The sequence below is a fragment of the Pteropus vampyrus genome, unplaced genomic scaffold, assembly GCF_000151845.1.
Source record: "Pteropus vampyrus isolate Shadow unplaced genomic scaffold, Pvam_2.0 Scaffold300, whole genome shotgun sequence".
Taxonomy (NCBI): Eukaryota; Metazoa; Chordata; class Mammalia; order Chiroptera; family Pteropodidae; genus Pteropus; species Pteropus vampyrus.
Genome location: NW_011889081.1, coordinates 1,752,050 through 1,770,670, shown reverse-complemented (window position 1 = coordinate 1,770,670; position 18,621 = coordinate 1,752,050). Strand labels below are relative to the sequence as shown.

At 38.8% G+C, this 18,621-nt stretch overlaps 2 protein-coding genes across 22 annotated transcripts in view; one reads left to right on the top strand and one right to left on the bottom strand.

Moving 5' to 3' along the window:
* The window catches only part of SLX4 (SLX4 structure-specific endonuclease subunit), a 23,867-nt gene extending 19,209 nt beyond the window's left edge, over positions 1–4,658 (bottom strand). Inside the window, 4 exon segments of the mRNA XM_011376516.2 lie at positions 329–587; positions 1,937–1,965; positions 1,967–2,694; positions 4,396–4,658. Of these exon segments, the coding sequence (XP_011374818.1) occupies positions 329–587; positions 1,937–1,965; positions 1,967–2,328 (650 nt within the window). The 5' untranslated portion in view covers positions 2,329–2,694; positions 4,396–4,658.
* An 89-nt stretch (positions 4,659–4,747) lies between these two features.
* Positions 4,748–18,621, top strand: part of DNASE1 (deoxyribonuclease 1) — a 73,408-nt gene continuing 59,534 nt past the window's right edge. For 19 of the 21 annotated variants that reach the window (XR_002776528.1, XR_002776527.1, XR_002776529.1 and 16 more), the window contains exon 1: positions 5,029–5,096. The gene's annotated coding sequence lies outside the window, so the exon portion shown is untranslated. Of the gene's footprint in view, positions 4,909–5,028; positions 5,097–18,621 lie in introns of those variants that run through there. The other 2 variants (XM_011376501.2, XM_011376500.2) reach the window with 2 other exon arrangements.

Below are 18,621 nucleotides of genomic sequence, written 5' to 3'. Positions count from 1 at the left end.
GTTAATACCTTACTTTCAAATGGTACAATAGAAGCATGTATGTTTATAGAGACAAAATATATATGGCAAAATGTTAATAATTGTTAAATCTAGGTTGAGGAGATAAGGGTTTTGTTGTAATATATTTTTTTGACTTTTCTGTGTGTGACAATTTCATAATAAAAAGTCAATTAAAAGAGGTGTCTTGTCAAAGAAACTAAGTAAGAAATGACGGAAGGGACACTTTGTTCTCTAGCTAGACACAATGAAGTGGCAAAGGTAGAACGAATGCCAGGCAAAGCCCACCCTCAGCAAGCTCCTTCTTCCTCCGCTCCTTCAGAGTTAGAACTTATCTCTATTGGGAAGACAGGAAATTCCCATCGTACCATTCCCTGCCATCGCCTCTTGAGGGCCCTTTGGGACATTTTCTTCAAGTGCAGCCTGGAGTGAGCACCCTTCTGAAGCATGTTTCAAACGTTCTGGGTCTGCTCTCTTGAACTGCTGCATTCGCTGTAGGACCAGCTCAGCTGCCCGGGGTTTGGAGGGACTTGGCACCATCGCAGTCAGACAGAAAGGAGGGGGCTGGGAGTCGCTGTTGGGAGCAGCCTCTGGCAAGGAGGAAAATATTCACAGGTGTCTGTTCTAGCAAGAGAAACAAAAGACTCTTCCACCAGATATAGGTTAGATCCAAGTTTCAAAGGGGTCCTTTACCAACTTCTTTAGGTTTAACTCTCAAGTGTGAATAGGACTGATGGTTTCTTAGTAACCTCAATGTTTGTGGTAATATAAATATAACTGCCATAAAGATCTATGACAGGAGGGGGAATGGGGGTGACTGCTAATGAGCACAGGGTTTATTTTTGGGATGATGAAAATGTTCTAAAATTAGGTAGAGGTGATGGTTGCACAATTTGAATACACTAAAACCACTGAACTGTACACTTTAAAAGGATGAATTTTGTAGAATATTAATATCTCTGTAAAGCTGTTATTAAAGAAATATTAATAACAAACATTTATATCTTTCTAGGTCAGATGTTCTCCTTTAACTTGGTGTCCACAGATGGCCCCCAGTGGGGATCCGCCAAGCCCCTGAAGTTGTATGTCACTTTCACAGGTGTGTGTGGAGGTGCAGTTTCCTGGGGGAATCATGCATAGCTTTCACTAAAATCTCAGAGGGAGCATAAAGGACCAATAATATTTCAGCAACATTACTGAAGCCTTACAACAGCCTCTGTGAGCTAAGTCTTAACCACCATTCCACTGAGAGGTCATCCTGACCACACCAGGTAAAAAATATTATTTAAGATCAGGAATTGAAGGTGAGACAAATTTAGAAGCAGAACTCAGGAGGCCAAAGATCTTGTGCTGTATTATCTATGCAAGGCTAGTTTTCAGCCCTGCGTGAAGAATGTATGCTAAGCATATGGTTCAGTACATCAACGGCAGTGGGGTAAGAAAGCTGCTTAAACAAACATGAACAAAAAAAGGCGGGGGGAGAATAAAAGGTGTTTGAAAGAGAAAGGAAGGACCTGAAGATATTCTCCTGGGACATAAATTCATATGGTACCAACTTTGGAATGAATTTGAGAAAATGAGAGAATATTATTTTCATGTTCATGTAACTCACGTCAACTACATAATGTAAATATTAATAGGAAACTGAGAAAGCGAAGGCTCCCAAGCATAATCATATATGGAAAAGTCACACACACACAGGGGTTATATTTTCTATGACTATGTTTTTTAAAACAGGAGTTGGCAAACTATGGTCCTCAGGCTGGCTGCCTATTTCCGTAAACAAAGTTTTGTCGGAACACAGCTCATTTGTTTACATATTGTCTAGGGAGTTAAGGAGTTGCAACCGAGACCATATGGCCTGCAAAACCAAAAAATTTTACTATCTGGCCCTTTTCAGAAAGTTTTCCAACTCCTGGTTTCAAACAGTACAAATCACCCCTGGCTTCCTCTCTGGAAGTTCTAGCAGTTTCTGGCTGGGTTACCTGTCTGGGTGCTCTGTGCACTCTCCCAGAGAACAGCAGAAGCAAGCACACTTCGTTCTCCATTCTCAGGGGGAGCTGATTCACTCTCCTGCCACTTGGGTGCCCCTTGCTTTTTTGTCCTTGGGGCCTGGCTACCAGATCGAGTTTTCCTTTCCCTGGGGCCCTGAAGGGTTTTGCTCTTGGTGGCAGTTGGTTTGGTCCTTTTCGGTTTGCTGGTTCTTTGAGTGCTGTTTGAGGCCTTTTGTGTCTTTCTTTCCCCTGACACTTCCTTGGTGCCATTCTTTTTCACTCTTTGGAAAAAACTGGCACAGAGTTCCTTAAAATCATCATCTGACTCATCCATCATCTGATCAGTTGTAAGATTTTCTTTAAGCTGGTCTTCAGAGGAGTGAGGGTTGATCTGGAGGCCCGAGAATGAGTCTAGCTGGGCCTAATTCAGATTCACAGCTTCATTAGGGCTCCTCTCTACCTGGAGAGTTTGCACAATTGAGCAAAAATTACTGTTTTTCCCTCCATAATTTTAAATGTCTTTCTTCAGATTGAGCCTGTGTGAAATAGAAGATTTAAATCTTCCCTCTGTTAAAGTTCACATTTGATAGGTATTGTTGTCCGATAGATGCCTCTGAGATAGAATACATATGAACTCGGTGCTCAGGTTATGCTCCAAGATCCCCATGGTGGTAAAACGCGCTGGGTTCATTTAATTTCACATCTGTGGAAAACCAAAAGCATCTAAGTGTATGTAATTAGACAGATATTGTCATTTTATGCCATTTCTTCCAGGAAGGTACAAGAGCATGTGGAGTATGAAACTAACAATACCCCTGTCAAATACACAGAAGTTCAGCCTGATTAACACAGACCCATCATCCTATAGGATATCACTACAAACGGGGGGTATCTAGAAACCTGTCAAAGCATGCTTTCACAGGCAGAAAAACGTGGGCATCTTGGTATTGTTTTTGCTGAAATCTGGAGAATGAATCCCATGAAGAGCAGTCACCACAGAAAAATGTTGATCCCCGAATCTAGACCTAAGGCCTCCAGCTATTAGAGGCTCTATTAGCAGGTAATGTAATGAAGGGAAGAGGGAGAGGGAGGCAGAGGGGGTAAGAAAAAGAGAAAGAATATTCTCTTGAATACTCAAGAGATCCTTATACAGGAGGCTGATCCTTCATTGGTACAATCAATTTTTCCAAATCAAAAATAGGCCCCTTTCCATCCTCTCACCTCAGCAAGAGCTCTCCAAACTCAAGTGACTAGAATGCTGTCCAGATGCAAAGGTTGGGCCTTATGGGCATCATTAGTTACATCAGCACAGTTTAGTAGAGTTCAAAAATCAAAACTGAATGACCCAATGGCAGAAAGTTCATTTCAAATACAATAACGCAATCTCCACTGTCTGATTATTTATCTAGTTTTCCAGAGCTAGGCAGACCCATATATCTAGAATCTACTTTGTATGGCTGGCTCATTCACATCTTCCATGTCACTTCCTTAGAGAAGCTTCCCCTCATCTCTTATCTAAGTGGACCCTTGCCACTACCCATTTTCTTTCATCATACAGTTTTCACAATGGCATTTATCACGTTATAATTATATGTAATATATGTAATAGATAACATTTATTGAATGCTTACTGTATGCCAGGTACCAGTCCAATTGCTTTACAAGTCTAACTCATTTAATCATTACAATCCTATTAGTTAGAATCTATTGTCATCCCTTCTTTACAGCAAGGAGTCAAGCACAAGAATGAGGAACTGGCTCAAGTACACACAGTTCTTGAAGTGGCAGGGCTGGGATCAAATCCAGACAGTGTGGTCCCAGGGCATCAGCTCTCATATTTTTAGTCCTATATTTATTATCTGTCCCCTACTAAGCTCAAAACTTCAGGAAGGCACAGACTCATCTATTTTACTTCGTATTCTCTTTGGCTCATAGGCTCCTGACTGGTAAAAAGTGCTCGACAATTATTTGTTGACTTAATTAACCGCAAATCGGTTGGTACAATCCGAGCGAGAAAATGGTGGTGGGAGAAAAGCCTTCAGGGAGAGGCAGAGATCAGTGTTCGAGCGCCTGGAACGTCAGGCTAACCAAACTGCATTTAATCCTGTTGGATGTAGGGAGCTAAAGAAATTCCACCCACCACACTACGCTGTCTCCACATCTCTGTTATTAGCCTTGAAACAGTTCATCTATACGTGCTCAATTAGTATTTGCTGAAGGAAGTAGCAGGTCCTATGAGACCGCAAGTTTCCAGAGGGCCAGCGACTTGTGCCTACTCAGCGTTGTTACCTACCGCAGCGCCAGACTCATAGCAGACGAGGAATGAATGAATGGACAGGTGAGGGGCGGACCCTCCCGCTCCCCTCGACCTAGTGACACACGGGAAATGGTCAGGGGAGCCAACCTGGGAAAGGCTGCCAAGGATTCTGACGGCGAATTCCGATCGCCAGACGGACCCTCAGGTAGCGATGTCGTGGGGATCTGGTCCTCCCACCTCTCCTCCCTCAGGCGGCCCCAAGCTTCCTCCACCGAAGCGCGGCTCCTGCCTCTACACCGCAGCTGGAGGCGGGCGAGGAAGGATCTTCTCCCTTTGGAAAGCGAGAAAGGACCGAAGTGGCTGGACCTCCTACTCCTGGGTGTAGACTCCTAGCCCGAAAGCCCAGCTCCTCCTACCTCCGGCGCCGCGGCGGCATCATCTCAACGGAGAACCTCGCGCCTGCGCATGCGCTCCCCGGCTCCGCGGCGGAGGATCGAGTCTGAGCAGGCGCCGAGTGGTCTGGGAGGCTCGCTTCCCGTCGTTCTCCGCGGCCCGGGCGCGCGTTGAAGAGTGTTTCCGGAGGGCGTGAGGCGAGGCGGGCCGAGCCGTGGCGGGGCGAGGCGGAGCAGAGCTTGGCGTCCCATGGTGATGTGGCCACAGGTTTGGGCGGTGGCGGCGGCGGCGGCGGCGGTGGTGGCGGCGGCGGCGGCTAGAGCAGCGGCGCCCGTCAAAGTCTATTAAATGTTGAAGAAGAGCTGGGGTGAGTTGAGGGCACCGCCCGGCGGCGGCGGCGGCGGCTAGAGCAGCGGCGCCCGTCAAAGTCTATTAAATGTTGAAGAAGAGCTGGGGTGAGTTGAGGGCACCGCCTCAGTTTTAAGTTGAAATTTAGGTCCAACACGGTTCACACGGGAAATATTTGCGGATTCAGGGGCGGCCCTCGAGCGCACCTGACTGAGGAACTAGGGTAAACGGAATGAGAGGGGTTTGGAGACCTACCAAATGCGGCCCGACCGACCGAACGGGAGAGCTTCCTTTCTGAATATTGTAGCACAGTTGGAGGGTTGGAGGTCCGGAGCCCTTAGCTGGAGGGTCAGTGCGTGCCGAGGCTGAAGTTATGATACCCATGGTCTCCAGCCTGGCTGGAGGGATTCACAACGGTCCAAAATTTGAGGGAGTTTATAAATCATATTAAGAGTTTGAACTTCAACCTGGGGTCATTGGGAGCCACTGAAGATTTTGTTTTTATTTTATTTTATTTTTGAGCTATTCAATACTTTATTATAAAATAGGCTTTGTGGTTTTGCCCAACTGTGGGTTAAGGTAAGTGTTCTGAACACGTTTAAGGTATGCTAGGCTAAGCTATGATATTCAGTTAGGTGTATTAAATGCACTTTCAACTTAAGATATTTTCAATTTACGATGGTTTTATAGGGACATAACCCCATCGTTAAGTGGAAGAACATCTGTGTTTGTAAGTCCTGCTCATGCTGTTTAAGCTAGTAAGTAGTCTCCAAATTAATAGCCTGCAAAAAATTGTTTTGAAGCCTCAGAATTGTATTGGTTTGGCCCATATGGCCAAGGCTAGTGACCTTTTCTTCCCTGTGCTTTTAGTATCACAAAGCCAAAAGATGACTCATGTATATGATCAGGTTACAGTTATGGAGGCTGCAAGTCCAGGATCATGGTGCCCGCGTGGTAATGTTCTGGTGAGAGCTGTCTTCTGGGTTGCAGAGGGCCACCTTCTCATTGTATCTTTGCATAGTGGAAGAGATTTTGTTTTTAAAGGATGTTTTAGTTTTATTGTAAAAATGGATCTGGAGAGGCAAGATTGGGTGCCCGTTAGGAGGCTGCTATAATGTAGGTGAGAAATGAGGGTGGCCTGAGTTTAGGAGTTGGAGTGGAGAGAATGGAGAAGTATTAAAGCGTTTGAATTGTTGTGACCTAATTATTTGTTAGAATTTGTAGATTTCTGGCCCAGGCACCTGAGTTGAATGTGGTTCCAAGTACCGAAATAATGGAATACAGGAAGAGTAGGTTTGGAGGAAAGATAATACATACACATTAAAAAACATATATATATATAATTCATATATAAAATTCACCTTTTTAAAGTGTATGGTTCACTGGTTTGTAGTACATTCACAAGGTTGTATAACCGTCATTACTAATTCCAGAACATTTTCTAACCCCAAAGAGAAATCTTGTACCCAATAGCAGTCACTCCCCATTCCCCCTTACTCTATCCCCTGGTAATCACTAGTGTACTTTCTGTTTCTATGGCTTTGCCTATTTTGTATATTTTATATAAGTGGATTTGTACAATATGTGGCCTTTTCTGTGTATCTTTTAACTGTTTTTAAAGTTCATCCTTGTTATAACTTGAATGGATTAATTTCTTTTAATAGCTGAATAATATTCCCTTGTATGGTTACGCCACATTTTGTTTATCAGTTGATGGACTTCGAGGCTGTTTCCACTTTTTGGCCATTATAAATAATGCTGCTGTGAACATTCATGTACAAGTTTTGTATTTTTACTTCTCTTTGATATATACCTAGGAGTGTAAGTGCTGAGTTATACTACATTTAGTTCTGAGTGTTGAGTGTCAAATGCTAATAGAACTTCCAAGAGCTTTTTCTGTATGAAGGAGTTTAGGAGCTGTTACTTGGTTTTGGAAACCTAAGTTAGTTTGTAATATAGTTTCCAATTGGATCAGTTAAGTAGACAGCACAAGAGGTAGACTTGTGTCTATAGTGATAGACAGCACAAAGGCATGGGCAGGGTGGGGTGTCTCATTTGTACTGGAGGAATTTTAATTTATACAAATGACTGAGTGACAACATGGAGAGGCCAGTGCCATTGAAAGAAGAATATTACATTTCCAGAGAGAAGAGGGCATGCCACACTACACGGAAGGTTTTGGTCAGGAGATAGTAGCAGGAGCAAGGGGAAGGCTTAGGTCAGAACCTTTGTTCCTTGAAAAAGGCAAGACAGGGCTCCTTAGGCCTTTTAGGACTGGCTAGTTTGAATAATTCTGGCAGGCTTTGGGCAGACTTTGGGCTATAGGAGTGGTTTCTAGTTGCCTGGTACCTGGCTGGCCCTAGCATGATTTAGGGCAGGGGCAATATTGGCTTGGTTTGTGAGAGTTAAAAGGAGTTGATTGCTTTGCATATGAAAGGTTGCTCCCAAGTAAGTTGATTACTGTTTTTAGGACTTAGCTAGCCCTGGGAAGGGTAGTATTTACCAGCAAGATTTTAAAGATGTCAGAACGTCATAAGATACAGAAAAATGTTTAAAAACTTGATTAATTTACAAGGACATAGCTGGGATGATGTGAAGGACAGTTGTAGATGTGGCACTTATTTTTCTTTAGTCAAATTGAACATGAAGGGCCCGAGTACAATTTAGGACTTAAATCTTTTAGAGGCCCAGAGAAGACCCACCACCCCTGCAATGTGGCCATACAGTATTATTCTTTTAAGCGAAAAGAGTTAGCTGAAGTATAGTTTAGAGAAGGGAGTGTTTCTTAAACCTTGGATTCTCAAATGAATTGCCTATGGAAGATTTTAAACTGGAAATGCTTGGATACCACCCTTAGACCCGCTAAATAAAATTTGCTAAAAAAAATTTGAGCAGAGCTTCTAATCTATATCTTTTGAAAGTTTCACAGATGATTTTGCTGGCCTCTAGATTAGAGACTGATGGTCAGTACCTACTGAGCAAATCTTGTAGGCTAAGTATAAAAGAAATGCCAAAAACTGGGTGAGGGGTAATTGGGATTTAGAGTTAGAACGTGATTCCTCCCTTCAAGGAACAAAGTTCTGGGGCAGCTTTCTCTTTGGTCCAGGTTCGCTCCCCTTGTCCTGGACCCTGTTGTGATTTATCTCCAGCAGAAGCTCTGATATTCACTTTCTTCTACTGGAACTAGGCAAAAGTTAACTAGTGTGACTAAACTAAGGGACAGTGTCTAGAAACAGTGTTATGAGGTCCATGTTATTTCAATGGTAATTGAAATTCAGTGCCCCTGCCAGCATTTGTGGTACAACTGCATTGCCAAAACACTTAAGCTAGGGATGTGAAGGAATGTTTAATTTATTAAAAGGTCAGGATTTTCCTAAGTTTGATAAACCTTCCAAGATTTATCAGAAAGAGAAAATGGATGTAGAAGTGCGTGGAAAAATTAAGACACAACGTATTCTGAGTAGAGGCTCTGTTTTCCAAGCCCATAGGAGTATATCATTTTGGGGTCCAGGGGAAACAGGCAAAGGTTGAGTATGCTAGGATTATCACTCCCTTACCCTCCTGGAATATTTCCTTTTTGGAAATGTTTGGATCTTCCATTGAGTTAATGTTTTAAGCAGTTCTGTACAAGAAGTGCAAGGCCCTTGTCCCAGGTCTGTGGTTTGGTTATAAATCACAAAACCAAACCTATCCAGCTCCCTCTCGTTTATCTTGGCAGGGATTGGGGAGAGGGCAGATTGAACAAGGGAAGAGTTGTCTGTCTTCCTAATGTTTTGGTCACGTAAACTTTTATTTACTGTTGTATAATCTTGTTTCCTACATAGCCTAAATTGTTGAAATCAAGAGAGGAAATAACTTTCACATGTCAAAGTGTGCAGAAGTCATTCTAACTTATGCTACATTTCTCTCTGTCTACCACTGCTGCCTTTTGTGTCATATGGTTCTGTTAATTTTGTTAGATGAGTTTAAGGGGAGACTCCATGCAGATGTACTGGCCTCAACTGAAAAGCATTTTTCCCTAATAAAGTTGATGATGGCACTCATAATTTTGATGTTAAAATTGTCATTTTCTGCTTAAGATTGTAAAGATGGCAATACTCACCCAAGTGATCTACAGATTGAGTGTAATCCTCATCAAAATCCCAATAGCTCCCCCCTTTTATTTTTGCAAAAATGAAAAAAAACCCTGATCTTAAATTCATGTGGAATTGCAAGAGACCATAACTAGCCAAAAATAATCTTGAAAAAGAACAAAGTTGGAGTATGCACACTTCTGACTTCAAAACTTACTACAAAGCTACAGTAATCAAGACTGTGCTACTGGCATAAGACTAGACATATACGTCATGGAATAGAATTGAGAGTTCAGAAATAAACCCATACATTCATGGGCAATTGATTTTTGACAAGAATGCCAAGACCATTTAATAGGGAAAGAATAATCTCTTGAATGCATGGTGCTAGGGTGACCTTGGATTTGATAATGAATTCTAGATTTGACACCAAAAGCACAGGAAAGCAACAAAAGATAAACAGGTTAATTGAACTCAATTTGAATTTAAAACTTTTGTGCGTCAAAGGATAATAAGAAAGGGAAAGACAGTCCACAGAATAAGAGAAAATATTTGAAAGTCATATGTCTGATAGCAGTCAAGTATGCACAGGATACAGAGAACTCTTACAATTCAACAAAAAGACAACCCAATAAGAAAATAGGCAAAGGACTTGAATAGACATTTCTCCAAAAAAGATACACAGATGGCTAACAAACACATAAAAAGATGCTCAACATCATTAGTCTTAGAAAAATGCAAATCAAAACTATAATGAGATACCATTTCAACCCACTAAAAACAACCATTAAAAATAACCAAAACCCTCCAGACCCCCAAAACAAAAGATAAGTGTTGGCAAGGATGTGGAGAAATTAGAACCCTCATACTTTGCTAGAGGTTCATAATAGTGTAGCTGCTGTGGAAAACAGTTTGGTGGTTCAAGAAGTTAAACATAGAATTACCATATGACCCAGTAATTCTGTTCCTAGGTATTTGCCCAAAACAATTGAAAAACAGGTGTTTGAGCAAAAACTTATACTCCCGCTCAAAATAGCCCAAACGAAGAAGAAACTCAGTGGATGAATGGATAAACAAAATGTAGTACATGCAATGGAATACATGTTACAATATATGTTTGCTTATTTTTAATGGTTATACTAATGGGCCTTTTATTTTTAAAAGTTTGCTGGTTCCATTTACCGCCCCACTAAGTATTTCATTGGGTCAGCAGATTGGTTATAAATATAAGGAAAATTCATGAGTATGGCTTTCCTTTCAAAAAGTTCTCATTTCATACTTAATACATTATGTCACATTCATTTAGTCATATCATTTATCGCATCATTTAGTCACATTCACATGATTGGGTAAAACCATTTTCTGAGATTTAAAAGCTCTGTATGGTTAGTAAAGGAACCTTTTAATTTGAACTGGCCCCAAATAAACACTGAATTTTACTTCTAGGAAGAAAAGAACAGTTATGAGTTGTGTCCTAGGCACTTTTTTTGGCCTTTTACATCCATTATCTCCTTTAATCCTCGGAAAAGCCCTATAAGATAAATATTGTACTCATTTATAAGTGAGGAAGTTAGCTCAGGGTAAATAATTTGACATGGTCACAAAGCTAATAAAACAGCTTTTTTATTAGCAGAGCCAGGACTCAGCCTCGATCTATCTAAATACAAATTGATTGCCTCACCAAATTATCCTCTTTCCCCAGATGCCAGGGGATCTGAGGTTTACATTTTGGGCATTGGCAACTACTACATCTTTTCTTTAACCTTAATGGGAATTTCTAGTCCATTGACCGCTTTGCTTTCTCTTCACATTCTTACGCAGCTTGGGGCCCATCATACCTGTAATATTCTTACCAGTACTCTACCTTAGTCCCCTTAGTTTAGTTTTGTCCATTAAGAAAAATTAATATACCTTTCAAATCTCTTAATCTACATACTTCCTCTCAATCCCTTTATTTTCCTTATATCTGCTGAAGGACAATAGCAGGTTCATTTGTAGCATTTTCCACAGTTTGGATTTTGCTTATTACCATATTTGTAGTGTAGTATAGCAGTAGTATAGTTTGACATGTTCCTCTGTCCTCTGTAATTTCTGCAAGTTTATAGCTAGATCCAGAAGCTTTATTTAACTAGGATTTAATCCCTTTGTCAAAACTATAGATAGTGTTGTATTCATTTATCAGGAGGTATATAATGTCTGGTATTTGGTCTTTTTTTTTTATATATATAAATATGATAGCAGCCATCAATGTTAAGTGCCTAGATCTGTTTGCTGGAGATTGTGTAAAAGATATTCTAATTATAATTTTTTTTTCATACATTAGCTGGAATAATTTTATAAGGCCACACTTCCCCTTATACTGTTAAGTTACTGTGTATAGTTCATATAGGAAAAGCAGGATAAAGCTTTAATTCTTTCCTTTATCCAGTTTTCAAACTAATGAACTGGTTTTCTGTCATCCCCAGAAGGTGACCAGTTTTCTTTTCATTATCAACTCATGGATTTAAATTATTTGATGGTTTCCAATTCACTGAAGTTACTATCCTTATTGAAGCTCAAATTATCCCATCTTTGGTCAGTGAGAACCTCTTCAACTTGACTCTCAAGTCCTTTTGACATAGTCCTAATAATCATTGATAGCTTCCTTGATATCTGATGTAGGGGAGGCACATCTTTATTACCTTTATCCTCTTAGGGTTCTTTTTGTCTGGGCCGAAGAATTAAATTGACATAAGACAGAGCAACAGGAGAAAAGCATACAAATTTATTTAATGCAAATTTATGTAACACAGGAGCCTTCACAGGGAATGAAGACCCAAAGAGATTATGAAACTTCTTGCTGTTATATTAGGTTGAACTGAGAGTGGCAATTGTGAGAAAATGACTAAATTATGGGGAAATAAAAGAAAGATAATTATTTTTAACAAGATCGGTTTATATAGAAATCTCTCAGTCTCAACTTCTCATTCTTTATAATAAGAATGTTACTTTCCTTGTATAGGAAGAACTTCTCTCATATGGGAATTTCATCTTTTGAAGAAAAGAAGAAAGATCAGAGTGATTTTCTTGTACTTGATGTTTTCAAATGCTTTTATCGCATAATTGTCAGTATGCCTAATCTGCTTATTTTGGAGTGGAATGTTCTGAACTCTTTCACTGGTATGTCAAGATGTTTTGAACTCATTTTATACATTTTCTGTGCCCAGACTTGGAATCAGCTATTTCTTCAAGAAACCTTGGTTTCTTTTAGTGGGAAATGGTATTTCAAAACCACAATCTTGGTGCTAGGAATGCTCCTTGGTACCGAGTTGGCCATTGTTTATAGGCTTTTTCAGTGATCAGAGCTAGGAAGTTTCGTGTGTGTGTGTGTGTGTGTGTGTGTGTGTGTGTGTGTGTGTCTGAGTCTGTGTGTCTGTGTGTAAAATACCTTGTTAGTGCATACTATTTCTATTTAAGTTCAGAATTTTTACTTAATGACTTCTATGTGACATAGGTATCTCCTTTATTCCATATCAAGAATCCTGATTTTCAAGGACACAGGGAGGATAGAAAGAAAATATTCCACAATTACTCATTTGTTTTATCCCACGTTATACATTCAGCAGTCTATATAGAATGCTATCACAACTGATCATGATTATTGAAAGCCTTTTTAAGTTTTGCATATGCTATTTCTAGTCTTCTACTTTTTTACAATATACTTTATCTACATTGTCAAATCCTGTAGCCATCACATAATGTTTTCTCTTCCTTTTAACCATCATTTAGTCTTAGTTCTACAAATTACTATATTTAACTCATCATCTGTTCTTTGTGTTAATATTTTCTAGTCACTCTAGCTCATTCTCTAGTACATTCTTCATTTAGAACTCATGAGAACAATATTCCCTGAGTTGTTGCGTGTTGGTAACATTCAGTGCCCTATGTACTTGAAGTTCCTCGGTTTTGCTAGATAGAACATCCTTGGATCACCTTTTTTTCCCTTGAGTATCGTAAATCTTTGACTCCATTTTCTTCTGGCACAAAGTATCACTGTCAAAAAGTCTGATGAAAAGGAATTATTTAAAATATACATAGATAATTTTCTTTTCCTTTTGAATCATTTTGAGTTTTAAGCATTTATTCTAGTGTTGCAGAAATGTTGCAAAAATTCAGACTGGGGAGAAACCAAGCACCACTTGAGAGTTGGCGAATGGAGGTTTATTATGCCAGCAGTCCCAGTAAGAACTAGCATTCTGAAGATCTGGGCCCCCCGAGGTCAGATGCAACTTTGTTTTTACAGGGCTTATCCAGGCAGTACATTTGGCCAGTTGGCATGGGCCAATTGGTTAATTTGTCCTTAGGCAGTTAACAAAGCCTGGTAGTTGCTGTGGGTTACAGGCATTTACAAAGAGTTACAAAGCATGCGAGTTTCAGACAGGAACTTAGGCAGTACATCTGTTATCTAGACAGAACAAACAAAAATTGTGAGGTCACCCTGCCCTTGGGCCTTTGTGGCAAGAATATCTACAAAAGCAGAACAAAGAGCCTTTGAATGAAAATTCCTCTTCACTAGTTCTAGTTTTTGGTTTTCTTCTTCAGAAACTCTGTTATGTGTATGTTGTATCTTCTTTGCCTATCGTCAACATTTTCACTTTCTCTCAGATTGTTTTTATCTTTCTTCATTTATTTTTGTTTTTTGTTGAAGTTTTCCTTTTTTACCTGCTGTTTTTCTTAGAGTAATATTTGTTTATTTACTCTCATATTCCTTCTACTTTAGTGTTTATTTCTGAAATGATTTTTTCTTTTATTTCTAATTTTTAAATTGTTAAATATTTGAATTTTTAAATTCTGAGTTATAATGTTCTTTCATGTCTCATATAATATTCTTAATGTTTTTAAGCTTGTTTTTAAATAGTACATTACAGTTTGGGGGGGGGTTGTTTGTTTTTTGAGTATGTCTTCCTGGCATGCTTTTATTGTTTGGAAGGATGTTATTCTGCTCTTCATTTTCTTTTTTCTTACAGTAACATTTCATGGTATTTCACCTAATGATAGTTTTCTATTGCTCATTTATTTTGGTGAATTTAGTTTTCCTCAACTGATAGAAGGAAGCTTGGTTCAGATAGCTTTAATTTCTTTTTAAGTTTCCTTTTCTATTGTGTTCATGTAGTGTAAAAAAATATGGTGATTTCCTTTCTGAGATTTCCTGACCGTTTGCCTCTCCCATTTTTATATGGATCTTCTCTTTTCTTCATCTTTGTTGTCTATATCCTGCTCAGTTTTTATTCCATTGCCAACAGTTTCTTTTCAGCGTAGGGGCCCTTCTTGGACAGAAGCTCTTGTGGATCGTTTGAGGTTTCTTAGGGGCTAGACCACTCTAGGTCTTTCTGCTGGCCCCTCATACATACTTACTATTGGGGTAGGCAGAATCCTTCCCAGTTTCAGTAGCTGTCTTCAAAATGGTTCACTGTGCTTTCAAGTGAATACAGTGGTTATTTCGGATTTTCATCTCGGGTCTGTCAAGATACCCTGTTTTTCTTCTTCATTCTCTCACATAGGCACTGATAACACACAAGTGTTATAGCTATATACCTACCTACATTGTCCACCTATACTGTAGGTGTACAAAATCTACCTGTGTTTTGGGGTCTTTTGGGGTCTTGCAGATATTTTGTTATCTAGTTTAGTTGTAAATGTTATTTCATGAACATTTGTTTTTGAAATTTAGTTGTTTTCTATGGGAAGATCCAGAATTTATACTGCCACTATAGCTATTGTCCCATGTATTGATCATTAAATACACTGCAAATTCAAGTTACATATATAATTTTTAAAAGAATGTTTTGTGATTATGTTCACTGAGTTTGGCCTGTAGCTTTTTATTTTGTGTTGTTAATAGTGTAGATTTTAGGATTATAATAACTATAGACTTGTTTTTATGGTTTTTTATCATTTCTATACTCTGGATCAGTTTATATAATGTGAAAATAATCTGTTCCTTGAAAGTTTCTTAGAACTCTCTCACTAAAACCATCTCAGTTTGATGCCTCTTTTAGGATAGATCTTTACTTTTTTTTCTTTGCATTGTCTATATAGTAATTTGTCTATTTATCCTTTCTAACTCTTGAGGCATTTAGCATCCAACTCCAGCCAATAATCAGGCTCCCTCTCCATGTTCAGATTCTCTAATACTGCTCCCTCACCCTCCAGAGCAATGGTATTCAACCTTTTTGGCACCAGAGACCAGTGCTCTCATGAGAATCTAATGCCTGACGATCGAAGTGGAGCTGAGGTGGTATATTCTAGTGCTGGGGAGTGGCTGCAAATACAGATGAAGCTTCGCTCACTCGCCGACCACTCATCTCCTATGTGGCCTGGTTCCTAACAGGCCACAGACCAGTACTGGTCCACGGCCTGGGGGTTGAGAACACCTGCTCCCTAGTGAAATTTTGTTCTCTTTATGCAGTTCGCTCACAGGATTCTCATCATTACTTTGCTTTGGATTCACTGCATTTAAGTACTGTTTTTGCCTTTTTCCCCAATACATTTAGCTTTGACTCTATGCAATGGAAATGATTGCTCATTTTTTTAATGCTTTTATTTTCCTAACCACATGTCTTGTGAGAGAGTAGAACTTGTTCAGAACCTATCTAGTATCATCTATAGTTTGTTGTTTCATAAATACCTTGGGGTGATGATATGGTGTGATAGGAGGGAAACGTGACAGCAGGGGAGGAAACAGTTACCCAGGGACTTCTTATATTTAGGAGCTCTAGTGTTTACTGCCTATATATTTATAATTGTTATATCTTCCTGATGAAGTGACATTTTAATCATCATTTTATGTCCTTCTTTGTCTCTTGTAACAATTTTTTACTTACAGTCTATCCTGTCTGATATTAGTATGGCCACTGTACCTCTCTTATTTGCGTGGAATATCTTTTTCTGTCATTTCACATTCTATTTATGATTTGAGGTCTGACTCGTTTCTTGTTGACAGCATATGTTTGGAATGTGTTTTGTTTTTTTTAATACATTTGGCCCATCTGTGCCTTTTGATTTGGGAAATTAATCCACTTAACATTTAACATAATTACTGATGACTTATTTTGCATTTTGTTATTTGTTCTCTGGATGTCTTAGAGCTTTTTAGTTTCTTAATTCCTCTATTACTGCCTTCTTTTGTGTTTAATTGATTTTTGGTAATGATATTTTGATTCTTTTCCCACTTCTTTTTCGTGTACATTTTCTGTATATTCTTTGTGGCTACCTTGGAGATTACAAATAATAAAGTTTAACATTCTAAATGTATTGATATTAACTCAACTTTAATCACATACAAAAATTATATTTCTGTCTAGCTCTGTCCCCCTCCCCACTTTGTTATTCATATCATAAGTTAATACTTAAACACGGTGTACCCACTAACAGATTTATAATTATTTTTATACATTTGTCTTTTAAATCCTGTAGAATACGAGAAATGGAGTTACAAACCAAAATTACAATAATACTGGTGTTTAAATTTGTCTGCGTATTTACCTTTGCCTTTAGCTATATTTTCATATGTGTGTGTGTGTATGTGCCTTTGAGTTGGCACTGACTCCCAGTGACTCTAGGAATGAGTGGTGTCCACAATGTCCTGTCCTCAGCATCCTTGTTCAGCTCCTAGAGACTCATGCCTGTGGCTTTTACAGAGTCAATCCATCTCGTATTTGGTCTTCATCCTTTCCTTCTGCCTTCTATCTTCTATCTTCATATAGCTGCAAGTTACTATCTAGCATAATTTCAACCTGAAAGACTTCTTTTAGCATTTCTTTCAGGGAAGGTCTAGTGTAACAGTTTCTCAGCTTTTGTATATTTGTGACTGTCTTAATTTCGCCCTCATTTATGAAGGATAATTTTGCCAGATCTAGAATTCTCAGTTGTCAGGATTTTTTTTTTTTTCTATCAGCACTTTAAATATATCATCACACAGCTCTGGCCTCCAAGGTTTCTGTTGAGAAATCAGCTGATAATCTTATTGAGGATCCCTTGTATATGATGAGTCACGTCTCACTTCTTGCTTCCAAGATTCTCTGTCTTTGCTGTTCGACAACTTGATTATATTTTGTGGGTCTGTTAGGAGTTTATCCTACTCAGAGTTCATTGAGCTTCTTGGATATGTAGCTTGATGTCTGTGTGTGGCTTTTTCAGTTCTTTTATACACGTGGCTGTTTTTGAAAGTCTTAACTTCCCAAAGAGTCTCTTCTCTAGCTTCTCTTTGTGGCCTTTGATTATGTATTATATGTTTCTACTTTTAAGCTCTTGTTCCAGGTAGCTGAGAGTCTTTATTCTCCCTGTAGCTTTCATGATCAGTGCCTGCTGCTATTCCAAGTTAAGTGGAACAGAGGTCAGTCTTTCAGACAGCCCCAAGGCTGGTTAGAATATTGCAAATAAGGTTTACTCTATGTCCTCTGGTTTGAAGGAGAGAATTAAGCTTGTGTCTCCTCTAGATCAAGACAGTCCCATGCCAGGGAGAGTTGGCATTAATTGGGCATTCACTTGGCTGCTATAGAGGTTTGACTGTTTTTCAGATCTCCTGTAAGGTTAGTTTAGCCAGTTTCTGACTTTTTGTTGTTGTTGTTTCTGTGGGAAAAAAGACTTGGAGCTTCCTAGTCACCCATTTTGCTGATGTCACTTCTTAACTGTAGGTTTTTTGTAGGTCATCTATTATCATGTTGAGGAAGTTCTTCTCTATTCCTAGTTTGCTGTTTTTTTAAAAAAATATTAAATGGATATTGAATTTCGTGAAATGCTTTTCCTGCATCTATTAATATATTTTTCTTTGCCCTGTTAATGTGATAACTTGTGATTATTAAATTTTGAACCAGCTCTTCATACCTAGAATAAATTCCACTTGGTTGTGATATATAATTATTTTTATACTTTTTTTTTTTTTTGGCTTCAAATTGTTTACATTTGTTGAGTATTTTTGTATTTATGAGATGTTAGTCTATAGTTTTCCTATTTTGTAATATCTTTGTCTGGTTTTGCTATTAAAGTAATGGTGGCCTCACAGAATGAGTTAGGAAGTATTCTTTCTGCTTCTGTCTTCTGAAAGAGAGTGTAGAGAATTGGTATAATATCTTAAAATTTTGATAGAATTTACTGGTGAACCCATCTGGGCCTGGTGCTCTCTGTTTTGGAAGATTACTGTTGATTCCATCTCTTTAGTAGACATACACATACTCATCTGTTTTTGTGTGTGTGCATTTTGGCAGATTGCGCTTCCAAGAAATTGGCCCATTTCCTCTAAGTTATCTAATTTATGGGCATAGAATTGTTCATAGTATTCCTTTATTATCCTTTTAATGTCCACAGGACCTTTAGTTATGTCCCCTCTTTCACTTTGGATATTAGTAATATGTGTCCTCTCTTTGTCTTACACTGACTAGAGGTTTATCAATTTTGTTGATTTTCAAAGAAACAGCTTTTGGTTTCTTGATTTTTCTCTGTTGATTTTGTTTTCAATTTTATTGATTTCTGCTCTAAATTTTTTTATTTTTTAAAAATTTTATTATTAGTTTAAATTATA